Source organism: Erythrolamprus reginae, chromosome 5, assembly GCF_031021105.1.
Source record: "Erythrolamprus reginae isolate rEryReg1 chromosome 5, rEryReg1.hap1, whole genome shotgun sequence".
NCBI lineage: Eukaryota > Metazoa > Chordata > Lepidosauria > Squamata > Dipsadidae > Erythrolamprus > Erythrolamprus reginae.
In genome coordinates this window covers 25,080,797-25,108,092 of record NC_091954.1, presented here as the reverse complement: position 1 = coordinate 25,108,092, position 27,296 = coordinate 25,080,797, and the positions used below count along the sequence as shown (strand labels likewise).

At 39.3% G+C, this 27,296-nt stretch overlaps 1 protein-coding gene across 1 annotated transcript; it reads left to right on the top strand.

The window, feature by feature from the left end:
• Positions 1–67: 67 nt before the first annotated feature.
• LOC139167618 (lipase member M-like) lies at positions 68–27,296 on the top strand. Its single transcript, XM_070752274.1, has 10 exons — positions 68–155; positions 5,547–5,637; positions 7,616–7,709; positions 7,924–8,122; positions 10,876–10,985; positions 15,344–15,480; positions 17,802–17,948; positions 19,188–19,259; positions 23,566–23,631; positions 27,063–27,296. The coding sequence occupies exons 1-10, from the start codon at positions 121–123 to the stop codon at positions 27,294–27,296; spliced, it is 1,185 nt and encodes a 394-aa protein (XP_070608375.1). The 5' UTR covers positions 68–120.

Here is a 27,296-nt window from a genome sequence, read left to right as displayed (position 1 = left end):
GTACAGTTTATAAAGGGAGGTTTCCAGACTTGTTTCTAGGAAGAAAACATACCATTCAGGAGAGGACATTGGTAACTGGTCTGCATCCCATCAGGAATATTATTGGGTGCTGGGTTTGAAATGAGAAGAGTAAAAGAAAAGAAAGCAACATTAATGTAAGTCCTAACATTGCTTCAATCATAACATGGTTTTCAAAAAGCTTATTAATGAAATGGCTTATTGATGAAATGAAAAAGCTTTTTGTTGTAAGCCGCCCTGAGTCTGGAAAGAGCGGCAAAGAAATCCAACCAAATAAATAAAATAAATAAATACATTTTCATATGTTGGAAGGAAAATAGATCTGGTTCATTAGGCAATTAGGCTGGCCTAAACTGTCTTAATGGATACAAAATATCTGCTGGGAGCTATTAAGAAAGACTGAGTCTGAATTCTGTTTTTAAGACTATGTTTCTCCATTTTTCCTTTGGGAAATATAATATAATATTCTGCCTTTTAATATTCCCCAAAATATTTCATTTTTCTGGGGTGGGACTTCCCACACATTTTCTATGTCTAATGGATTAAAGTTTGGATCTATCGTTGCTGGATGAATGTTTGGGAGTGGGTGGGTGGGATTTTATTTAATTAGTGATATTTATCCTATGGAATTCCTCCTCTTCTCCTCCCCTCCCAATCTTTCCCAGTTTAACTTTAATCCATATTCAGAAAAGAGAATTATTTCTGCATCAAAATGTTTTGAATTTAGCAATATTAAATATGAATTTAAAAATTAAATGAGACACATAGAAATGTGGTACATTAGCAATGAATTTCTAAAAAAATGTTATTTTAAATTTCACACGGGTAATTTTGCTGTTTTATTTTACATTTGAAGAAATAATGTGTAAAGAAACAGATATTTCTCTACAACTACATCTCATTTGAGCACAATATATAAATATGTTGAGGATTTTTTGTTCAAGAAATTTATTCTCTTTAATTTTTTAAAAAAAAATATCTTTAATAGTGTAGGACTTTGCTCTTTATGCCAAAGACAAGAGAGGATAAAATATTTGTGATCACATTTGCTGATACTGTAACGTTTGAGTAATTGCTATGTTTTTTGACATATCGTATGTATTTGACTGATGTCGAGGGAAAACTAGAACTACTATTTGTGCATATATGATTTTTTAAAATAAGGAAGTAATTTTAGAATGGGAAATTAATTTGATTGTTTGTACAATACACTATTAAGAATTTGTGTGCTAATCAATCCTTTTCTCCCTCCCTCCCTTCCTTCCACACATAATCTCTGATCTATGTATTTAAGTTTTAGAGCTATTTTTAAAAATTACAATCATAATACCAGTTAAGATATATTTTAAAAATATTTTTTATTTATTTTTTAAAATCCCACCTTTATTACTATTGATAAATTACCTTTATTACTTCTATTTTTAAGATAAATAAAAAACTCAAGATGGCAAATATAATACTTGTTCCTCTTATTGTCTCTACAACAACATCCCTGGATTCTGCAGTGGTGGGATTCAAAATTTTTTACTATTTGTTCTGAAGGCGTCGCTTAGTAGGTTTAACAGGAGAAGGATACTAAAAATCTCCATTCCCACCCTACTCCAAGGGAAGAATACTGTAAAATCTCAATATCCTCCTGATCAGCTGGGACTTAGGAGGCATAGAATAGATGGGGACCACTGTTCCCTGTAAGCTGCGTGCGTGAGCGCGCGCACTCTCCAAAATACCCCCGTACGCACCCTTTTCCTCGGTTGCGCGCTCCCCATCCCCCTGCCAGCCCGCGGGGGCGGGCAGGGAGGCGCGGGCAGTAGAAGGGAGCCGCGGCCGCCCCTGCTTCTCCATGGTGCCTCCGGCCCCCTCGCGCTCCTGGCCTCTCGGCCCTGCCCCCTGCCCGCCCGATCCGCCCCCTCTCCTCCTCCGCCACCCCCTGCCTTGGGGTGCGACTTCTCTCATGGCAGCTGCAGCTGCGGCTTCAGCTCCTCGGGACAAAAGCGCTCCCAGCCAGGGGGCTGCGAGAGGGGCGGGGCGGGCTTTCTCAAAATGGACGGAGAAAGCCCTCTCTCGCAGCCCCATGGCTGGGAGCGCTTTCGCTACAAGAGAGGGCTTTCTCCCTCCATTTCGGGAATGCCCACCTCGCCCCTCTCGCAGCCCCTTCGCTAGGAGCGCTTTCGTCCCAGACTTCCAGCAAGGGGGCAGCAGTAGAGGCAGGGCAGGCGTTCACGAAGCCCGGCCAACTTTTCCCTACTGCCGGAGCTGTTTTTTCTTCATGGCGCAAAGCCACACAGTCCCGGGCGTGGGGACGCCTGGGAGGGCAAGGGGGGTTGATGGTTGCTGCCTCTTAGCTGCAGAACCGGGCAGAAGCGAAGACAACGGTGCCCTCCACTCTCTCTCCGTCTCTCTCTCTCTCTCTTTTTCTCTCTGTTGCCTGCGTGGTGAATGAGAGAGAAAGAGAGAGAGAGAAAAAGGAGGGGAGAGAGAATGAGAGAGAAAGAAAGCAAGAGAGAAAGAGAGGGGGGAAGGAGGGAGAGGGAAAGACATAGAGGGAGGGAAGGAGGGAGAGAGAAAGAGCAAAAAAGGGAGGAAAGAAGGAAGGAAGAGAGAAAGGAAGAGGGATGGAGAGAGAGAGGGAAAGAAAGATGAAGGAAGGGAGAGAGAGAAAGGGAGAGGGAGAGATAAAAAGGAGGGAGAGGGGGTAGTTAGTTAGGGAGAGGGAAAAGGAAGGGCTTGGAGAAAGGCAGGGGGAGAGAAAGATAGAAAGGAAAGAGGGAGGGAGAGATACAAAGGAAAGAGGCAGGGAGAGATAGAAAGGAAAGAGGGAGGGAGACATAGAAAGGATAGAATTATGGATGCAAGAACTCGCTCATGTGTGATAGCGCACGCCCACACTTTCTTTCTTTCTTTCTTTCTTTCTTTCTTTCTTTCTTTCTTTCTTTCTTTCTTTCTTTCTTTCTTTCTTTCTTTAGACTTATATGCCGCCCAGTCCCAAAGGGACTGCCGCTCAGACACTATATTTTTCCGCTCACCCCCCAAAAAATTAGAGGGAACACTGATGGGGGCTGTTGTGGTTGGCTCTGGCCCAGCTCCTGCCCCAAGGAATGTGGAGGTGGATGCAGGGGAAACATCAACATGTCATAGGCCTGTTTTATTGCTGACAGAGTCAGGTAGTGCAGTTTCCTCAGACGAAGAAGAAGGTGGGGGTGACTTGGAAGAGGGGGGCTTGGCACACAGCCCAGGAAGCCAATCTCCATTATCTTTGGTTGATTCGGATGAGGAAGTGTTAGACCTACGCAGGCGCAGATTTATGCATAGAAGAGACCAATTGAGGAAATATTACAGGAGATAAGAGAGGCCACCTGTGTTTGGATGGAGCTCCAGTAATTAGAGCTGCTGTTATAAATAGCAGCATGCTGGCTTGGACCATTGTGGAAGATTATCTGATCGTTGTTCTTCAGGACTGTGCCTTGCTGTTTCCGGACTTTGTTGATTTTTCACGACTTTGAAACCAAAGCAGAGCAAAGTGTGTGTGTTTCACTTCATGGAGGAAGGAGGGCTGTGACGTTTCTTCACAGCTGCTAGCTAAGTACTTAAGGACTGATTAAGGGGATTGTACAGACTACCAGGTTGTTTTGGGACGAGTGCGCTTTGCAATACAAAAAGGGTGCTTTGTTTCTTTTGAATTTTTGTGATAAAGAACATTGTTTTTGAACTTTCAAGTGTATGTGTGTCTGAAATTTGTACCCTTGAATTTTCGGGAGACTCATACCATAGAGCCCGGCAGAACAGGGGCGGGACTGGTCAGAGGTGGTATTTACTGGTTCTCCAAACTACTCAAAATTTCTGCTACCGGTTTTCCAGAACTGTTCAGAACCTGCTGAATGCTACCTCTGGCTCAAAGTAACCCAGTTAGTTTTCATTCAGAAGGTAGGACTAGAATAGGCATTGGAACCTACCTGATATGTCTCTTCTCATCGAATGGAGCCAGCATTCAGATGGGTTGTCCTTGTCCAATCAGATGAAGGAATAAGTCAGTCTGTTTTTTGCACTTGGCAGGAATTGTACTGCCCTGCCCAGATTTGATGAATTAGCCAACTGGATTCGATGTGGCAACATAAAAGCTCAGGTAGGAACCTGGGGAACTCCCATCCACCAAGAGAAATGGAAGAAGAATGAACTAAATCATGGAAGGGAACTGAATGCTGGCTCTGCTCAGTTGAAGAATATTCTATAGTAAAAAATACCTGCAGTCTATTACCATGCTATAGTGATTGTTATGTTTACATTAAGATTTCATTTTCTTCATCTTCCAAATGTAGCTTCTCTGATGTATAATTTTTTTTTCCAGGTGACTTAATTGGTTGCTTCATTTTGTCCCTGCCCTCTATCCTCTGGCCAGTTGCAACATCTTAACTGGTTTACATTAAAAGTCATGCCTATATCAAAATGGCTAGGGATGCAGTGGCTCATTGGCTAAGACACTGAGCTTGTCGATCGAAAGGTCGTCAGTTCAGAGGTTTGAATCCTTAGTACCATGTAATGTGGTGAGCTCACATTACTTGTCCCAGCTTCTGCCAACCTAGCAGTTCGAAAGCATGCAAAAAATAGGGGCCACCTTTGATGGTGGGAAGGTAACAGGGTTACGTATGCCTTTGGCATTTGGTCATGGTGGCCACATGACCACAGAGACATCTTAGGGCAGTGCTGGCTCTTCGGCTTTGAAATGAAGATGAGCAACACCCCCTAGAGTCAGGAACAACTAGCATATATGTACGAGGGGAACCTTTACTTTTACCCTTTTATGCTAAAATGGATATTTTCCATTCTGTTCCATTCCAGCCATCCATCCATCCACCCACCCACCCACACAACCACCCACCCATCTTCTTTCTTTCTTTCTTTCTTTCTTTCTTTCTTTCTTTCTTTCTTTCTTTCTTTCTTCCTTCCTTCCTTCCTTCCTTCCCTCCCTCCCTCCCTTCCTTCTTTCTTTATCATTTTTACAAATAACTCAACTTTCCTCCTCCTATTTGCCCCACAAAATGGATTGGCTCACTAGACAGTGTAACTGGCCCAAATCACCCAGCTGATTTTCATGGCTAAAATGAGACTTGAACCCCTAGTCTTTTGCTTTCTACCTTGGTACTTTACCCACTAGACCAAACTGGTGCTCTTTTCATATCTTGTGATCCTTTACTTAATAGATATACTGTATATGAGGACTGTAAAAATTGCAATTACAAAACTTAAAGAATTTAAAAGGAGCACTTTTCAGAATTTTGCAAATGTGAAGTACTTGCCTCAAAGTATTAAAGTAGCAATTGTCCTTTGAAATTCCTGCAAGGCTGCTTCAAAGACTGTCCTGTGAAAGTACAGCCTCACTCCATTTATTGCCCCAGCAGAAATATCTGCAGTTAACCAAATTTCCATTTAGCGTTTTTACATAATGCTTTTTATTTGGTATATTTAGTAGGAATACATATTTTAGAAAAAAACATGTGTCTTTTCCCATTGGTAATTACTCCATTGTTTTATAGATGTTTCACCCTGTGGATGCTGATTCCTATGACAGCTATGCAAGGAAATTTGAGTTCAGAAGAAGTGAATCCTGAATCATTTATGAATATAGTAAGTTGAACTCTTATAATCGTAATCAGTACCCATTCCACCATAATAAGGCAGGATAGGCCTGCTTCTACTCCTTTCTTTTAAACACTATCTCCAGTGATGGGTTGCTGCCCCACGGGGAGGGGGGGAACGGGACACAGGGTAGTAAGTCTATGCATTATTTATTGAATACTTAATAGTTTTTTATTGTTCCTCCTTCTCTAGTATTTTAGTATGATCCTTAATTACTTTTACAACAGGAAATAATTAAATAGTATGTTTTTACCCATAAATGCCTAAATCATTTTAATCATTATCTAGAACTGAACTTCTATAGCAATTAAAGAAAATTGAGCTACTTGCCTAATCTGTTATCATACCGAATCTTGTGGGTTCAGTACAAAACCTTAAAATGTTACTGTGCTCCTCAACAAATAATGCTGTCTATCATTTGTCCTTTTTTGTGGCTATTCAAATAATGTGACTTAATCAACTGAAAAAGAGTCCAAGCACCTATTGAAAACTTATCTTGGTTGATAAGCCACTTCCACCCAGTCACATGACCTTTAAGCCACTCCAAGTTACATGATAGTCAAGCCACTCCCACCTGGTCATATGGTAAGCAACCCACTCCTACCCAGTCACATGGCCATCAAATCACATCCACACAATAAGCCACGGCCATAGTGTGGTAGTAAAAATTTTTGTAGCCCTTCACTGACTATCACTTTATAGGATCTAAGAACTATGCATTTTCTATGGCAGCCACTGCCCTCTGGGATGCTCTTCATCCTAAAATTTGGCAATCTTCTGGCCTCTTAACTTTCTGAACACACTGAAACCCTGGCTTTTTCCCCTAGTGAGGGGACTGCAAGTCCAGAACATCCAGATAACAGAGATCTCCCCAATTCATTCAATTCTACGAAAGAGGAGGTCCAGCACAACCAAATTTATAAGATTCTTTTATTAGAGTGTTTCTCAACAACAATAACTCCAGCTTTCCTCGGGAGTTGATTTACCCAAATTAGTAGGACTGACACAAAGGGGTCCATAGTGAGTGGATGTAGGTTTAAACCTTTAAAGAAGGGGTCTCCAACCTTGGCAATTTTAAGCCTGGTGGACTTCAACTCCAAGAATTCCCCAGGCTGCCAAGGTTGGAGACTCCTGCTTTAAAGAATTCATATTGTAGAGAGAATCACCACCCCAAAAGGAACAATCGGTCCCACAGAAACCAAGTGATTAGCGCAGAAGCCTCAAAATAAAAAGCCTCTCACAAACAAAACAAAACAAAACAAAACAAAACAAAACAAAACAACTCTACCGCTCAGCTAAGCGAAATAGCTTAAGCAAGCCAATAAGAGCCATCCACAACTTGATTCCAGATCATTTAAAATATTCTGCTTCATGTTAAATATTCTTGATTAAGCATAGTCTTATTATCTGAGGAGTTAGCAAAAACTTGAGTGCTTCTGGGTCTTGAAGTTAATTGAGGTTTGGAGGGCAGATTACTAGGCAGACTAAGAAGTCATAAAGCATCTCCGAAGGAGGCAATGCCAAATTTCTTCTTAATTGCTGCCAGAATTATATATATATTATACCCTATATATATATTATACCCTATTTACCCTATTTGACCATAAGGCATGGCCAAAAAAGTCAAGATGGCAGTCACAACAAGTGGTTTAAAGCTCTACTGTGCAAAACACGAGTACATAAAAAATGTTTGATCATAATTGTGGCCATCATCTTGACTTTTTACCCCAGACTATGAACACTCTAAGTTGTGGACAAGAAAATTCAATATATCCATATAATCACCAGATGTTGATCTTGACTCAAATTAATTTTTAAAAAAAATATTTTTCATCATAAAATTCAGCCATAATTTAAAGTGTTTTCTTGATGTAATCATTTCCTAGATAATTTCTGAGTTGGCTCACATATGTTGATTGCACCACAATCCATTCTACAATTTAGATTTGCCTTTCAATCTTTACAGTGTGAAAGAATCAGATATTGGGGATATTGTTGTGAAGAATACGAGATCCTTACAGAAGATGGCTATTACCTAAATGTGAACAGAATTCTGGGAGGTAAAAATAAAAAAATAAAAGCAGAAACAAAAATTTAGGGTTTGGGTACCTTGTGGGAAACAGAACAGTCGTTCTTTATTCACACACACAGTCCCTCTACATGTATTCCATGAAGAAAAATACCATTGAAATGTCACTTCCCATCCAACACAGTTTAATGCAATTCTGATTCTTATTATTAAGAATCTGATGTAAGAAGTTCTTTCTTTTCCAGGCAATAAGTCTGCTATATTACTAATGCACGGATTAGATATGGAAGGTAGTGTGTGGATATCAAATTTACCCCACCAGAGTCTGGGCTTCATACTAGCAGATGCTGGATATGATGTCTGGATTGGAAATAGCAGAGGAAACTTCTGGTCAAGAAGACACAAGCACCTTTTAGTTAATGAAACAGAATTTTGGAATTTCAGGTTAGTATTTACAATGTAGCTCTTACTCAAGCTGGTTATTGGTCAATTGATTATTCAACCAATTAATCAATTTAAAGGTCAGTTGAAGAATACCCAGTGCAAATAATCAGGTATTTAGGCAGTTCAGATTATTATCGGCTTATTGCATGCTAAAGCTCTCTAAGACAGTGGTTCTCAACCTTTCTAATACTGTGACCCCTTAATACAGTTCATCAAGTTGTGGTGACCCCAACCATAAGTCTAGCGCCAATTCTCCCAACAAAGCTTTAAGCTGATTGGCAGGAAGGTCAGAGCGACATCCCCACTATAAAAGCCTGATTGGTCAGATTGTAAAAATATGTTTCAAGGCACCAGAATAGAAGCTTTATTTCCTAACACCATGGGAAATTTGTCTTTCACCATGGTCTTAGGCGACCCCTGTGAAATGGTCATTCGACCCCCAAAGGGGTCCCGACCCCCAGGTTGAGAACCACTGCTCTAAGAGAATATGAATTCTTCTAATGGTCAAAACAAATAGTTGGTAGGAAAAAAAAGGATGGAATTCAGGATGGGTTTAAATCCCTTGTGGCCACGAAGGAATTCATGACTTATGATGGGTTTGATCCTTCCCTTGTGCTCAGGCTGGTCATCTCCTACAAGGAATCTATTGAGACAGAAAAGGGCAGTTTCTAGTGTCTGCTTTCCATTAGTTTTCCAAAAGGCAGAGCAGTTTCTAGTTGGCCTCAGGAATTTACAGCAAGATATTGATTAACCTCCTGTAAAAGTTCACATCGGTGTTTAATGTCATGCAGAGCAGGATGGAATTTTGTGTGATGCCATAAATTCTCATCTTACTTTCATAATCCAACAGGACAAAATACCATATTCAATTACTAATCACATCAAATGTTCTATGATCAATTGTATTGAAATCTCTTGATAGGTCCAGGGCATCCTCACGCCTCTCATCCATTTTCTAGTGTTAGATAAGGTCATAATAATTGTACTACTACAATATCCCAGCCAAAAAAACGTATTAAATATAGAACCAGATCATTGGTAATATTCTGGATAATTGCCATCTTCTCAATCAATAATTCCAGGAAATGGATCTTTGAAACATTAGATTCTAAGAGATAATTTTATGTATGAGGTCACCCAGAAAGTAATGCACCACATTTTTTTCTTCAACACTTATTTATTGAACACAATGAAACTTACATACACAAGAAAGAATGATGTTTCTTCTACACTCCCTATTTTTCCACATAATCTCCATCCCATTCTATGGCCTTCTTCCAGCAAGACCCAAGGGTGTGTATGCCCTGTCGGTACCACTGCTTGTTCTGGTCACAAAGCCATTTCTGCACTATGCGAATCACCTCTTCATCATCCTCAAAATTTCTTCCATGAATGGCATCCTTTAATAGCCCAAACAAGTGGAAGTCTGAGGGAGCTAGCATTTGTCAATGTTCCAAACAGTTTCTTTCTCCACAGTGAGAAATTCAATGACGACACACTGCTTGTAATGTACATCACTTACAGACACCATTTCAAAACACTGCTGCACCTACGCTATCTGTTTGAAGAAACACAAAATTTACACACAAACTCTTGACATTTCAAATAATGTATATCTAAAATTTTACATTTGTATCATTACTGTAGGTTGAGATAAAAATGTGGTGCGTTACTTTCTGGGCAACCCTCGTATAAACCTTAACTGTTCCTTTAGCCATCAAGAAACAAGTATTTGTAATCTTCAATATATTTTTATTTGTTTCCATGGTTAGCATCACTGAAGCAATGAGAAGCTTTTGGGCTGAATGGCCTGGTATAGAAAATTAGATCATGGTCATTCACCCAAAAGACCTTCACTGCTTCAACTATCTTCTTCCTTAACAATGGTTTAATTATGGTTTAATTGGCCAGGAGGAACAACAGTCAAGGAAGCCTATATCTCTTCTTACATTCTATTCAGAGAAAGTCTGCCATCTTCGGTGCTTCTGGTGCACCCTCTGAGGCCGCACGCATGTCTTGTGGGCACGCGTGCCTGTTGGTGCGAGATTAAATTGCTGTGCATGTGCATAAGCAAAAATTGCTGAAATCTTGCTCGCACGAGCGTCTTTACATGAGATTTCACTTGCTGCGCATGTGCAGCAGCCAAATCTCATGCAGGGTCACATGTTTACACATCAGGGTGGGCAGCTGCGCACACATCTCCAAAATTGCTACCAGATGTAGCACCTTACCGTTCCGTAGCAGGCCATCACTGATTCTATTACATACTATGGTGATTGCTAATTTACGGTTTTATTCATACTTGTTTTGTTGCAGTTAGCAATTAGCTGACCTAAAAAGCATTTCTATCTTCTCTTAATTCCAATCGATTTGTTATTTGCATATTCGGTTGGTTAAATATACTTGTTAATGATTTGCAAAGGGAAAAGCCATAGCACAAGACTTTTCCCGAAGATGATCTGTGTTCAGGTTGGTCATTCAAGTCTCCCAATAATTCCCAATTGCCTGTGTAATTTGTTTCTCTCCACCTTTCCCAGAGGGACATTGGTCTTACCTGATACACCTCTTCTCATCAGATGGAGGACAATCCATCCTTAATGCTGGCTCCACCCATGATGGATAATTTAAGATTTCTCCAGTTCTTTGCACAATGTGTGATGTAATATATTTTGAGTCTCTGCCGCACGGGAGAACTCTAGGTTTATTAGTACACAACACAACTTATATTTTACATGGCATCTTTATATTTGCAGTTTTCATGAACTGGGCATCTATGACCTTCCTGCCATGACAGAATTTATTCTACAGAAAACTGGAGAGCAGAAAATATTTTATGCTGGTCATGCTTTGGGATCTGGAATAGGTAGGTTGATGATGTGACATTCTTTTTTATGGCAAGATTTTCCAGCTCTTGGTGATACCTGTAAAATCACTAACCAATTTCAGAGAAAAACTTGTTGCCAGATGAATATTATCCCCCAAATTGGTGTCAGTGAGATTGATACAGTATAGAAATTACTTTTGGCTGCTTGAAGAATGGAGATATCATCCTAGCAATGACCAAATGGTTTAAGTGTCAATACCACACCTGTGCATTTTCCCCATCTTGAGCTGCCTAGAGTTTTACACTCTAGAGCCATGATGGCAAATCTATGGCACACATGCCACAGGTGGTACGCAGAGCCATATTGGAGGGCACATGAAATTTTGCCCTTTGTCAGCTCCAGTGCACATGCGCATGCTGGCCAGCTGGTTTTTGGCCTTAGGAAAGGCCGTTTCACCCTCTGGATGCTTCAAGTAAGCTTCCCTGAAGCCCGGAGGCAAAAAAAAAAAAAGCCCAATGGACAAACCAGAAGTTCGGGAAAATGCACTTCTGGTTTGTTGTTGTGATGTTTTTTGCACTCCGGAGGATTCAGGGAAGCTTTCTGAAGCCCCGGAGTGCAAAAAACAGCACAATGGGCAAATCGGAAGTGCGTTTTCTGAAACTTCTGGTTTGCCTGTTGTGCTGTTTTTTTGCACTCTGGAACTTCAGGAAACTTCCCTGAACCCTCTTGAGTACAAAACACAGCACTACGGCAAACCAGAAGTGTGTTTTCTCCTCCTTCTGGTTTGCCTGTTTGGGCATTTTTTTCCCTGTACCAGGCTTCACTAAGGCCTGTGTGCATGCACCTGGGGGCAGCGCGTGGGGTGAATCAGCATGCATGGGGGGAAGGGAAGGGATATAGGCATGTACACGCATGCTAGCACACACACACACACACACACACACACACCCTTTTGGCACGCAAACCAAATTCACAATCACTGCTCTAGAGCCTAGAATGTTAAAGTCCATTTTTCCTCTGAGAAAACAGCAAATCCCTAGTTCATATTTGCCTTCTTTCCTGATCTTTTCCCCCTCCGGATAACTCATGATGCATATATCTTTGCCCAGCCAGTACCATTTTTTAATTCAAAGTTGCTAATCCCACAGTCTCTCTTACTATTTAGAAAATTACTTTTATTAAAGCCAGTTGGAATCCCTTTTTAGATCATGTCACACTTGCAATGACATCAAACTCTGAATAAAAAGTTGAAGACTCCTTCCCCACCCTCATTACCTCCTGAGATGAATTGAGGGCAGAAAGAATAATATATAAATGAGAAGGAAATATATATGAATGAGTTAAACATATATTCTATTGGCACTTCCGAGGTCAAACACAAGAGCTTTCCATGAGGTGATACAAATTACAAAAACAATGATGTAAAATTACAAAGAAAGCATTTCATGAACATATTGTAGTTATTTTCAAGAAAGTTAATTTTATGGATTTATATTATTTATATTGGCCTTGCTTTCCAAAGTCTATGCTCATCTCCTGGTATCTTTTCCCAGGTTTATCAATATTCCTTGGCTTTCTAAGTATTTTCATGGGGGAGCCTGTACAATTTATGATTTCCCAATTCCATAGGAAAGAAATCCAGGCAGGGAGATGATTTGCTTGCCAAAACCAATGCCACATTTTCTGCTTCATTTAGGAAAATATAAAGTTCAGTGAATAATCTTGGCCATTGTCTTTCAGCCTAGTTCAGAATATTATTCTGTGTCTTTGGAGAAGGGTGGCCTAGAAATTGAATAACTAAGTAACTAAGTAACTAAGTAACTAAGTAACTAAGTAACTAAGTAACTAAGTAACTAAGTAACTAAGTAACTAAGTAACCAAGTAACCAACCAACCAACCAACCAACCAACCAACCAACCAACCAACCAACCAACCAACCAACCAACCAACCAACCAAATAAATAAATAAATAAATAAAATTGGGCAAAATTCAAAGTGCTGGTTATGACCTACAGTATAAAGCCCTACATGGCTTAGGACCAGACAACTTATGAGACCACCTTCTGCCTCATGCATCCCAGAGTTGGCCTTCTCCAGGTCCCATTCGCCAGACAATGTCATCTGGCAGTGCTTAGGGGAAGAGCCTTCTCTATGGCAGCCCCGGCTCTCTGGAATGAACTCCCTCCAGAGATTTCTACCGCCCCCTCCCTCTTGGTCTTTTGTAAAGCTCTGAAGATCTACCTCTGCCGGCAGGCATGGGGACCGTGAGCCATGAGATTATTTATTTATTATTTATTTATTTATTGGATTTGTATGCTGCCCCTCTCTGTGGACTCGGGCGGCTCACAACAAACATAAAATACATAGTAAAACAATTTGATCCAATTAATTACAGTTAAAAGACTTAAAAACATCCTAAAAACTTAAAAACATTCAATTTATCATTCACTCAATAAGTCACTCTAAACACATTTGTTGGCCGGGGGGGGGAAGAGATCTAATGGCCCCCAGGCCTGGCGGCAAAGATGAGTTTTCAAACTTTTCTTGGAAAGCAAGGAGGGTGGGGGCAGTGCGATTCTGTGGGGGAAGCTGGTTCCAGAGGGCCCGGGCCCCCACAGAGAAGGCTCTTCCCCTGGGCCCCACCAGCCGACATTGTCTGGTTGATGGAACCCTGAGAAGATCAACTCTGTGGGACCTCACTGGTCACTGGGATTCGTGCGGCAGAAGGCGATCTCAGAGATAATCTGGTCCTAGACCATGTAGGGCTTTATAGATCATAACCAACACTTTGAATTGTGTCCAGAAACCAATCGGCAGCCAGTGCAGTCCACGGAGTGATGTTGAGATACTGTACGGGCATGCCTCGGGAGGCCCAATACCACTCACGCAGCTGCATTTTGGACAATTTGAAGTTTCCGAACACTCTTCAAAGGTAGCCCCATGTAGAGAGCATTGCAGTAGTCGAACCTCAAAGTGATAAGGGCATGAGTGACTGTGAGCAAAGACTCCCTGTCCAAATAGGGTTGCAACTGATGCATCAGGTGAACCTGGGCAAACGCCCTCCTCGCCACAGCCAAAAGATGGTGTTCTAAGGTCAGCTGTGGATCAAGGAGGACGCCCAAGTTGTGGACCCTCTCTGACGGAGGTTATAATTCCCCCCCCAGGGTGATGGATGGACAGATGGAAGTGTCCTTTGGAGGCAGAACCCACAGCCACTCCGTCTTGTCTGGATTGAACTTGAGCCTGTTGGCACCCATCCAGACCCTGACGACCTCCAGACACCGGCACATCACTTCCACTGCTTCACTGAGTGGACACGGGGTGGACATGTACAGCTGAGTATCATCAGCGTACTGATGGTAACTCACCCCGTGCTCTTGGATGATCTAACCCAGCGGTTTCATGTAGATATTAAACAGCAGGGGGGAGAGGACCTAGGAGTTGACCTCTGACCCCCCACTAACACCGACTGTGACTGACCAGAGTGGTAAAACAGTGCCCCCCATTCCCAACCTCTCCAGTCAGCACAGAAGGATACCCAGAAGGATACCATGATCGATGGTATCGAAAGCTGCTGAGAGGTCAAGAATCACCAGGACAGAGGATAAACCCCTGTCCCGGCCCCCCCAGAGATCATCCATCCGTGCAACCAAAGCAGTTTCTGTGCTGTAGCCGGGTCTGAATCCTGACTGCTGAGGGCCTAGATTGTCTCTGGCCAATGTGAATAATTGAATTGGATGAATGTGGATGACTGTATAAGAGGTTTTTTAAAAAAATTAAATTAATTTTGTATATGTCTTTTTAAAATAATTAGATTTCTTCGCATACAAATCTAAATAATAAATAAATAATAAATAATAAATAATAAATATATTGTCTACATTTACGATGTTGTACGCCACCCTGAGTTACTTCAAAAAGGGTGGCATAGAAGTGTAATAAAGAAATGAATGAATGAACGAACGAACGAACGAACGAACGAACGAACGAACAAACAAACAAACAAACAAACAAACAAACAGTGCAGTTAAAACCACCCTCTGCTCCAGTGGTGGGATTCAGCTAGTTCTCTCTGGATTGCATGAACTGATAGCAGTGACTGCGGGAGGATCCAATCTCCAGCCCTGATGTAATGTGCGATCACTGCACATGCGCAGAAGAGGAATAGGGAATAAACATATAGGCAATGTCATTTCATAAGCTAAAACAAGGGATTATAAACTTTGTTGACATAAATCCATTTTTCAGCCATAAAGGACTTTGTAAAAAAATCCTAATTGTTGACTTTTACATATTACTTTTACATATTACATTAGTCCTAAGAAGTCTACTTTTGCCTTTAACTACATAATTATTTTCCTCTGCATTTAAAATAAAACATTTTGTGTTTTCACAGCTTATGTTGCATTTTCTGTCCTCCCACACCTGGCTGAGAAAATAAAACTGTTTTTTGCCTTGGGTTCTTCATACACATTACAGAAAGCCATAAGTCCCATATTACAGATCCTACGTTTGCCAGAAGTATTAATCAAGGTATGTGCATTAAAGCTGAACCTATCTGCAAAGCCTTGGAAGTCTTCACTAGGGACTTAAAGTTAGGAAAGACTTTCAAGAGCAGTAAGGGAGTGCTGTTTTGCTGATATTAATAGTTTTAGATATTATTGTACTTTAAGTTATAATTTAGATTTAATATAATTTTAGTGTTTACATTATAATTTCATATATATTGTATCCTGGATCTCAGTTATTAGGTGCCCATTAATTTTAATTCTGTCTTAAATTTTAAAACAATGCAGTTAATGCTCAACTTATGACTACAACTGATCCTATATGTTTGATTGCTAAGCAGGACAGTGGTTAAATGAGTTTTGTCCCACTGTATGTCCTTGCCCCAATTGTTAAGTGAATCACTACATTATATCTATCTGACATGTCTGACCAATACCAATCTTTAATCAGAAGGAAGAAAGAAAGAAGAACAACTTTCAGAGCTGTTCACTTTGGCACTGACAATAATATTTGTCAAACTTGCAGTGCAAGTTCTTCTCTGCAGTTTTTAGAAAGATACCCTGAGTTTATTCTAAGGCAGTGTTTCCCAACTTTGGCAACTTGAAGATACAGTATTTGGACTTCAACTCCCAGCATTCGCTGGGTGGGGAATTCTGGGAGTTGAAGTCCAAATATCTTCAAGTTGCTAAGGTTGGCAAACACTGTTCTAAGGTACCAGAGCATTTGAAGGCATCATAGGTTTCAACAATGTCCAGTTTTATTGTCTCATCTACTTGATTCTGTTTTTGACCTCATGCACATGATACTCCTCCTAAATTTTGCTTTCAGCATGAGCAACTTTTATTTCTGTTAGGTTTCTTTATTATAAAGACCACACAAAATTGTTTTATTATGCAAAATTAAACCTCTGTCTTGTTCTTCTCCCTTCCTATTACAATATGTTTACAACTATTTTTATTCTTATTTAATCTATAATTTCTATTTTTATGTTCTATTTTTATATTCCCATTCCTACATCTGTAGCACTGAGTTTTCTTATCATAGCTGTCTAAGGTTAAATGTAAACTTTAAACATTATTATGTGTAAAAGAGACATGATGGCACAGTGGTTATAATGCAGTATTGCAGGCTAATTCTGCTGACTGACTGCAATTCGATTCTTAATAGCTCAAGGTTGATTCAGCTCTCCATGCTTCCAAAGTTGATAAAATGAGGATTGTTACGGGCAGTATGCTGACTGTAAACCATCTAGAGAGGAGTGTAAAGCACTATGAAGTGGTATACAGTAGTCCCTCACCTATCGCTGGTGTTACGTTCCAGACCTGGCCGCGATAGGTGAAATCCGCGATGGGGAATTTATCGACTGATAGTACTTATTTAAGTATTTATATTGTAATTGTTTGGTAAGTTTTCATTGTTTTAAGTGTTTATAAACCCTTCCCACACAGTATTTATTTTAGATACAGTATTTAAATACAGTATTTACAATTTTAGATTTTTTTTTTTTGAAAAACCTGCCGATCGAGTTCGGCGGGCTGTTTAAATCTGCCGATCGACTTCCTCAGAAACCCGCGATGAAGTGAAGCCGCAGTAGGTGAAGTGCGGTATAGCGAGGGACTACTGTATACGCTTAAGTGCTATTTATATATATTAACAAGAGGTGGATTCATCCCAGTTCAGACCGGTTCGCCCAAACTGGTAGCAAGCCACTGTTGACACTAGAATGACATCACCGAACCGGTTCTGTCAGTGTTGGCCCATAGATGCCACTATCTTTTTTCTGCATATGCACAGAAGCTGAGTTTACAGCGCTGCATACCTGTTATCATCTTGTTTTTGACTTTTTAAATTGGAAATTTGTTTTTTTGATTTTTCGGCATGCACACGTATGTGATGCGTGCTCATGCCCATGTGATGCGGCCACGTGGCATGGGAGGAAGTGAACCGCCAGTGAGGTGAGTTAGAACCTACTATGTTATACATTTTATATGTGGCCCTTTTTACTCAATGTGGCCCAGGCAAACAAAAAGGTTGGACATGACTTTTAAAATGTGTTCCTTTTCCTTTCACCCAGTTTACTCTTACACCATTTCTAATTTATAGAGCTTTATAAAAAAAATAATATATTAAAAAAAAGAAACTAAAGAGCAAGGTCAAATTCTTTTATAAATCTGAAAACTGGAAAAATAATTGAAATGGGAAGAATTTCAAAAACATATTTACATAGCCTGGAGCTTTTTTTTCTTAATTTAAGGATTTTAGAATATTAAGATTTTTATTTTGCCAGTTTGTTTAAGAAATCAATTGGAAATATTAATAGGAAAAAGGATTTCTTGGTTTTGCAGTTCATATTTGGGGAGAAAGAATTTAGTCTGCTGAATCCACAACAGAGAACAGCTCTGACCCAACAGTGTAGACTGCAACTGGCTGATGAACTCTGCAAACAAGGACTTTCTCTCATTAGTGGATTTAATCTGAAGAATTTAAATAAGGTATTTAAATGAAGTTTTTCAAAATGTTAAAGAAAATGAAGCTTTTAAAAGGGTTAAATAGTCCAGGATAAAGAGTTTGCAGAAAAAAATACATTTCCTAAAAAAAATTCCCATGTGACTTAAATGAGGAATATTGGCAGAAATTTTGCAGGAGGTTTGACAGCTGTGATGTCCAGCATCACAAGGAATGTGTCTTCAGTGATGGGCTCCTACTGGTACGGTCAGGTATGCAGAACCGGTAGAAAAATGTTGGTCAGATACGCAGAACCAGTACAAGAATTTTGAATTTTTTTCTTTTTTTCCCTTCTGGGCTCTAGATATGTTTTCCCTATCACAGTAAATGAGGTTGAGTGTGTATAATTTTAGAAGAGCTGTGCATGTGACTGTGTACATACACTTTATATAGTTAGTAGATAATGTATATTTTTGTGTGCCTGTGTGTAATATGTATGTACACATATGGCATATATACATAGAATTAAATAGTATATTTTGGGTGTTCAGTAATAGTAAGGGAAATGGTATGTCTTTGAGGCGAGGAGAGGCCATGCACCCTAACCTTAACCCAAACCCTTGACATGAGTGACATCAAGTTGGCCACCTTTAAGCCAGTCACATGACCTTTAAGCCCCCTCCCGTCACATGATCGTCAAGCCACTCCCACCTGGCCACATGGCTGGCAAGCCACACCCACAAAATAAGCCACGCCCACAGTGTGGTAGTAAATTTTTTGCAGCCCTTCCTTGTGATCTCTTTCAGTTTCATAATTCTATGATTCTAATAATTCAATCCTAGCGTGGAAGCTAAATTTGCATTGGGAAAGTATGCAAGGGTAAAGTGTAGAGCTTTTGATTCAGCTTCTCAACACTACAGATATACATTTGCAAGTAGTTCTATGATCATCTGGATGAGAACAAGATTAAAAATTAATGCCAATGCTGTTTATTGTTCTTTGGTGTGTTATACTGTGTAATGGTGTTTCGATGCTCTTTCTGTCTTTAAAACACATTGTATTTAAACACTGAAAGATAAATATAAACTTTTTGGATTATTTATGATAATTTAACATAGTCTTCATATTTCACCCGGATATCCCTCCCTCCCTTCTGGTGGTATGAAATTACTCAACAATTAGCTCAAGATTAGCCTAAATGCTTCTCATCTTTCACACAGTACAGTACAGAGAAGCCTTTCGCAGTAAAAAATTCTTCTAAACAGTCTTTTCTTTACCATTTCTAGAGCCGTTCTGATGTGTACATTTCGCATTTCCCAGATTATACTTCAGTGAAAAACATGATCCACTTGAGCCAGGTAAGACTCATTTTGATGATTGAATTCAAAAAAAGTTTTCATCTTTTAATAAAAACATCCCCACGTTCAGGTAAAAATAATCATAAGTAGTCTGCTGAGAACCCCAATAAAAATAAGAGAAAAACAAGGTAAATAAATGATTAGGACAATTGCTGGTTAAGTCAGCTCAGCAAATTCTTAATAGAAGATAGCATTTGCTTAATAAAGGAAAACGTCTTTCAAAATTATTGCACATCTCAGTCCTTCTTCTAAAAGGCTGTTAGTTAAGAAAAGAAATATTTGAACATAGATCTTTTTATCATTTATATTTTGTTGTGTTTTACTAATCTAAGTGAAATGTTAATATTTATTGCTAATGCATGTATAATATGCCATACGCTCAGGGGTGGGCTACTGCCCGGATGGGGGGGAGGATGATGACGACAACGACAGACACAGTGGGGTAGTAAAAATGGAGCTCCACCCCAGAGCATCCTATTTGCACTGAAAGATGTTGGAAGAAAATGCAGGGTATCCTGCATAAGCCACGCCCACAGTGTGATAGTAAAAAATTTGGTAGCCCTTCACTGCATACACTAAACCAGAACTCTTCAAACTTGACAAATTTAAGACTTGTGGACTTCAACTCCAAGAATTCTCCAGCCAATCCAAAGTTGCCAGGTTTGAGGACCCCTGTGCTAAACAATGGACATATTTTGTCTAATCCAAAGGAAAATGGGCTTTCTTTAGACATCTAGATGCCACATTGATTTTTAAATTATCTTGAGTATCAAAGATAGATGGGGAGGGGGTGACCGATTAAAGTTTTGATGTATGTAAGGAAAGGAGGCAAGGTGGAGGGTGTTCAACCCTCTCCACCCACTCCTCTACCTGGAGATGTCCATGGATGCATATGTCTGTATGGTTTTCTCATACTTTGAAATCTTTTATTAAAAAAAAAAACTTCAGAAAGGTCTTTTAAGGCCGATAATACTCAGCATGCATAATACATAGCAAACAGCTAAGTTAATATTAGGTGTAAATAACTATGTATCAAGTAATGGATCAATCATTTCAGAACATTTTGGAGTGAAAACCTGAACTGTTCATTGACCATTTTCTAGTTAGGAAAGCAGAAATTATGGGTTGATTTGTAAAATATAAGATTTATGAAAAAATGACTCCCATTTTTAACACAAACAAAATGGTTGACAATGGATTTGGTAAGGAACGTGGTGTTGTAAAATTAGTCCTCAACTTATGACCACAATTGAGTCCAAAATTTATGTTGCTAAGTTAGAAATTTGTTGAGTTTTGTCCCATTTTATGACATTTTTTGCCATATTTTTAAATGAACTACTGCAGTTGTTAAGTTAGTAATGTGGTTATTAGTGAAATCTGGCTTCCCCATTGACTTTATTTGTCAGAAGTTCTCAAACAGTGATCACATGATCTTAAGGCACAGCAACCGTTATAAATATGAATCAATTGTCAAGCATCCAAACATAACTCATGTGACCATGGGGATGCTGCCATGGTCATCAGTGTGAAAAATGGTTACAAGTCACTTTTTTCAATGCCATTTTAATTTCAAACAGTCACTAAGTGAATTGTTGTAACTCAAGGACTGCCTGTATTTAGGTCAAAGATCTTTAAATAACATTAAGTTCTGATTGTTTTTTTTGCTGGCTGTTCATAAGTGAGAATAAATGAGTTCATGGAATTATAAAAACTGTGGGTTGTCTCAATGTTTTCTTATTGGCGTTATACCATGTGAAAGTAACAAAATATGATATGGAGGAAGTTCTGCATCATTTTGTCTTTATACATCACCGTCATCATTATCATCATTATTATTACCATTACTACTACTACTATTATTATTATTATTATTATTATTATTATTATTATTATTATATCAAAAATATAACACAGCAAACAAGATCACTATGCTGGATTTTGTATTTCATCACCAGTCGGGTGCTTCCCAACCACCTAGGACTGTGTGATGTAGCGGCGAATTATGTGTGCCGATCCCAGTAAAGTGGTGTTTTGCAATTGACAGATGGAGATTTGGTCAATTCCGATGGTTGTCAGATGTCCGCTGGGACCACTTTCACTGGCTTTTGCCAGAGTCATTGCAGCTTGATTTTCAGATCTTCATATTTTGCAAATTTGTCTAGCTTATCATTATCATTATCATTATTATTATTATCATCATCATCATCATCAACATCATCATCATCATCAACATCATCATCATCATCATCATCATCATTATTATTATTTTGTCAATACAACACAGCAAACGAGATCACTATGCTGGATTTCGTATTTCATCACCAGTTGGGCACTTCCCGAGCACCTATGACTGCGTGATGTAGCGGCGAATTATATTTGCCAATCCCAGTAAAGCAGCCTTTTGCAATTGACAGATGGAGATTTTGTCAATTCCGATGGTTTTCAAATGTCCGCTGAGATCCTTTGGCACTGCACCCAGCATGCCAAGTACCACTGGGACCACTTTCACTGGCTTATGCCACAGTTGTTGCAGCTCGATTTTTAGATCTTCGTATTTCACTAATTTCTCTAGCTGCTTCTCCTCAATTCTGCTGTCCCCTGGGATTGCGATGTCGATGATCCATACTTTCTTTTTCTCCACAATCAGGATGTCTGGTGTGTTATGCTTCAGAATTCGGTCAGTCTGAAGTCGGAAGCCCCACAGTAGTTTTGCTTGCTCATTTTCGACCACTTTTTCGGGCTTATGATCCCACCAGTTTTTTACCTCTGGTAAATGGTAGTTCCGGCACAAGTTCCAGTGGATCATCTGTGCCACAGCATCATGTCTATGCTTGTAGTCAGTCTGTGCGATCTTTTTGCAGCAGCGGAATATGTGATCGATTGTTTCATCTGATTCTTTACAGAGTTTGCACTTTGGATCGTCTGTTGATTTTTCAATTCTGGCTTTGACAGCATTTGTTCTAATGACCTGTTCTTGTGCCGCCAGTATTAGTCCTTCTGTCTCCTTTTTGAGTGTTCCACTTGTAAGCCATAACCAGGTCTTTTTATCCATTTTGCCTTCAATATTCTCCAAGAACTGGCCATGCAATGCTTTGTTCTGCCAACTGTCCATATGACATTGAGTTACAGTTTTTCTGTACTGGTCCTTAGTTTGCTTCACCTTGAGAAGCTTTCTATTGTTGACCTCCATCAACGCTGACTCTTTTCTCTCCTTCACATAATCATCTAATGCATGCTTCTCTTCTTCCACTGTCTGCTTCACTTGCAAAGGTCCTTTGCCGCCTATTTTCCTTGATAAATACAGCCTGTCAATGTCACTGCGAGGGTGTAGTGCATGATGGATCGTCATTAATTTTCTGATTTTTCTGTCCATGTTGTCCAGCTCTGCTTGAGTCCAGTTCACTATGCCAGCTGTGTATCTAATGACAGGTATGGCCCAAGTATTTATAGCCTTGATAGTGTTGCCACCATTCAGTTTGCTCTTCAAAATTTTTCTGGTCCTCTGGATGTATTCTTTGCTGATCACAGTTTTCACATGACCATGCTTGATATTATCCAGTTGCAAGATGCCCAAGTATCTGTAGGCTTCTGGCTGGTGGCACTTGATGGTTTGACCATTTGGCATTTCAATGCCCTCACTTTCAATGATTTCCCCCTTTTTCAGTGCCACTGTGGCACATTTATCCAGGCCAAACTCCATTCTGATGTCATTGCTGAAGATTCGCACAGTGTTGGTTAGTGACTGTATCTCAGTTTCTGATTTTCCGTACAACTTCAGGTCATCCATATACAGCAGGTATGAAATTTTTGGTGAATTGCTAGCAGTTTGGTAGCCTAGGTTTGTTTTCTGTAGGATGAGTGACAGCGGGATTATGGCGATGATGAATAGCAATGGGGACAAAGAGTCCCCCTGGAAGATGCCCCTTCTGATGTTGATCAGTCCATAGCTTTCATTTCCAACAAAAAGCTCAGTCTTCCAATATTTCATCACCTTTTTTAATGAATTTCCTGATGTTTTCATTGACTCCAATTTTATGATCCAGCTGTGTGGCAATCAGTCAAAGGCTTTCTTGTAGTCAATCTATGTCATGTATAGGTTTGTTTTCCTGTTCTTACAGTTCTCTGAAATCATTTTATCAATTAGAAGCTGGTCTTTCGTACCTCTGCTTCGTCTTTTATTGCCCTTTTGCTCCACTGGTATGATGTCATATTATTATTATTATTATTATTATTATTATTATTATTATTATTATTATTGAAAAATATAGTTACTTATGTCTCTGTTATGTTTTCTTTCTTATTCCAGTTAACGAAAAGTGGGCTTTTCAGATATTTTGACTATGGCTCGAAGAACATAGATATATATAACCAGGTTTGTTGTGCTGGATTTTGACACTTGTTTAATGTAGGATTTGTTACACTTTTCCATGGGCAAGAAGACAAATAATGAACATTTGATTCCTAAATCTCATACTATAATGATTGCTTTCTGACAAGCTATCAGATTGTTCTGTAAAATACTTTTATAACTAATATAACTAATTGAAAGGATTTTTGATTTAAAACTTTAAAAAGTTTAAAACTTTCCATTGTTTTGGAAAATCTCTATAAGTAAAAAATATTTTTATTGGAAAGCAATATACTAGTGTTTTTAGGAAAGTTGTTGAGATAGAAAGATATGGAGAGAACATTGCATCTGCTTTTTCTACTTTAGGGTAAAGAATTTCTGGTATGGTGACCTTTCTTTCTTTCTTTCTTTCTTTCTTTCTTTCTTTCTTTCTTTCTTTCTTTCTTTCTTATCAGGCATTAGATAACCGATATAAGTATAAACATGATTATGAATACATGAAATGGATACGAATAAAAGGGAATAGGGATGGCAGGCACACTAGGTGTGCTTATGCAAGCTCCTAAAAGACTTCTTAGGAATGGGGTGAAGTCGACAGTAAACAGTCTAAGGTTAAAGTTTTTGGGGTTTGGGGAAGAAACCACAGAATCTGGTAGTGCATTCCGGGTATTAACAACTTTGCTACTGAAGTTGTATTTTCTGCAGTCAAGTTTGATACAGTTCACCATAAGTATAAATCTATTATGTGCTCATGTATTGTTGTGGTTGAAGCTGAAGTAGTCATTGACAGGTAGGACATTGTAGTGAATAATTTTATGTATTACACTTAGATTGGATTGAAGACGGCGAAATTCTAAACTGTCTAATCCCAAAATTTCAAGTGTGGTGGCATAAGGTATTCTGTTGTGAGCAGAGGAAATATCTCTGGACTCATTCAATTGTATTAATGTCCGATATGCAGTGCGGGTTCCAAACAGACAAGCTGTATTTGAGAATTGGTCTGTCAAAAGTTTTGTATGCCCTAGTTTGTAGTTCAATATTACTGGAGAAGAAGCTACACAAGATTAAATTAAATACTTTTAATGCCTTTTTGGCAATGCTGCTACAGTGAGCTTTGGCACTTAAATAATTTGCAATGAGTACTCCAATTGAATTAAGTTAAATTTAATTTAAAGTTAAATTTAGCATTGAACTGAACTCCTTAAAAAGAACCCATGCACAGGGTCTGTTGATCAATTTGCTCAATAGGCAAACTGCAAGGTGTGTGTGTGTCTAACAGCAGATCCGTGATGACTTTCAAAGTGGGCCAGCACTAGCCTCTCAAAGGTCTTCATGACTATAGTCAGACAGCTTGTAGTCATTCATCTCCCTGATGCAGGGTTTATTAGGAACTGAGATTATGATGATAGAAAGGACAAAACACATCTCCAGTGATTTATTAAACAGCTGTTTGAAGATGGGAGCTAGTTGTTCAGCACAGACTTTTTTTTTGGTAAATTCTTTTTTATTTTATTTTCTCCACAATCGTATATCAATACATATACAGAGGTGGGTTCCTACTGAATGTGCCCCAGTGTGCTGTTCTGGTAGTGCCCCCCCCCCCCGATTGTACAATTTGCACACAATGACTCCGGTGCTGTCTTTACCAGTCTGTGCATGGCACCATCTTTCCCCCCTAATTTTCAGTGGGTTTTTTACTCTCTGAGCATATGGAGAAGGAAAATCGTCCCTCTGTGCATGCACAGAAGCAGCATTGCGCAAGTGTTTGTGTGTAAATGCAAGAGCGTAGCGAGTATGCACACATGCAATATGTCATGATGCGCCTGCAGGTAGGAAGGTAAGAGGAATCCGCCCCTGACATATACCTTAAAATTAATTTATAACATACATTTTTATCTAGTCAACCATATCTTATTTTTTATCAGTCCATCAGTCTGTTTTTCTTCCTTTTGTTACATTCCCTTCCCTCTACCTCTATCCATCCTTCTACCTTCTTATACCTTCTCTCCCTTTCCTACTTCCCTCCACTCCCTCTTCTCTCCCTTCTCTAATTTCTCTTTCTCCTTCTTTGCCTTTCCTTGAGTGCTTTTTATCTTAACTCATCTCACGTTGAACACACTAACGTCATATTCCCTTATCTTTAAAGACTATCCAAATCTTTTCCAGGGTCATTATTTTTATATCATTTCTATACATTTAACTTTTAACTCTAGGTATATTTTTCCAATCTGTTGCTGCCTCTTATATATCTAATTTTTGGCTTTCAAGCAAGAAGGAGTCACTCTGTCTGGGCCTGTTGCTTTTCTGATCTTTTCTCTAGGACATAGAACTCATGTGGGTTTTTTTTCTCAGATCACTACAGGTGGGGTGCCCAGAAGGGTGGAGATAGGTGTAGGGAAATTAAGAAGAGTTCCTATATTCTCTCGAGGGCTTTGAATGTTTTTAAAATACAATGTGGATATAGCCTGCAGTAAGTACAGTACAGAATACAAAATTTAAAAGTCAGAGACAATATAACAAAGAGGACTAAATAGAAATGTGGATGCAGAAAATATACCAGTATCCATAGTTCCCTCTAAGCTGAGCAGTGAGCAATCGCTCACTTAAAAATCATCATCAACTCAGAGTTTTCCAAACCTGCCCAGAAGCCGAGAGGGAAAGAGTGAGAGGGAAGGAGAGAGAGAGGAAGAGAGGAAGAGAGGAAGAGAGAGAAACAGATAGAAAAAAGAGAGGAAGGAAAAGAGAAAGAAAAAGAATGGGAGTAAGGAAGAGAGAAAGAAAATCAAAATCTAGCTCAATTATTTAAGTGGCATTTGGATATTGATAGAGTTGCCCTATTATGAGGTCACTGCTATAGACACACAGTACAGTATTTTATTTTGAAATTCTCTGAGGCAAAACAGGGTGGGTTTTTTATTTGTTTGTTTGTTTGTTTGTTTATTTGTTTGTTTGTTTGTTTATTGTTTGTTTGTTTGTTTATTTGTTTATTTATTTATTTATTTATTTATTTATTTATTTATTTATTTATTTATTTATTTATTTATTTATTTATTTATTATTTCTGTGCCGCCCAGTCCCGAAGGGACTGCCGCTCAGACACTATACTTTTCCACCCCCCCCCCAAAAAAATTAGAGGGAACACTGAGTGTGCTCTTTTTAAAAAACGTTTAATTATGCTTGTCCATAGTCATTTTCTATAAGACATCTTACTAAAAGGAATGGACATCTCTGAATGCCTGATATCTTGACGAGCATCTGCTACAACTCAGCACCTGTCTGAGTTCTTGCATTTTGGCACAACCTATAGCAAAACAAAGAATGCACTACGATACTCCACTACTCCAATTAAGAATTTCTTCGGGCTTCTCTGGATACTTTGGTGCAATTCCCACCCTTGTATTGAATTTTGTTCTAGGAGAATTTTTTATTTTCTCACGCTGTTTTCCTTTCCTCAGACAACTCCACCATTCTACAGGGTAGAAGACATCACTATACCAGTTGCTATGTGGAGTGGAGGACAAGACTGGGTTTGCAGGCCAAAGGAAATTGCGCAATTACGCTCTCGAACAACTAATCTTGTCCATTATAAGGAGTTCCCTGACTGGACTCACTGGGATTTTATTTGGGGCATTGATGCTCACCAACGTGCATACAAGGAAATCCTCGCTCTGATAGAGAAATATCGATGA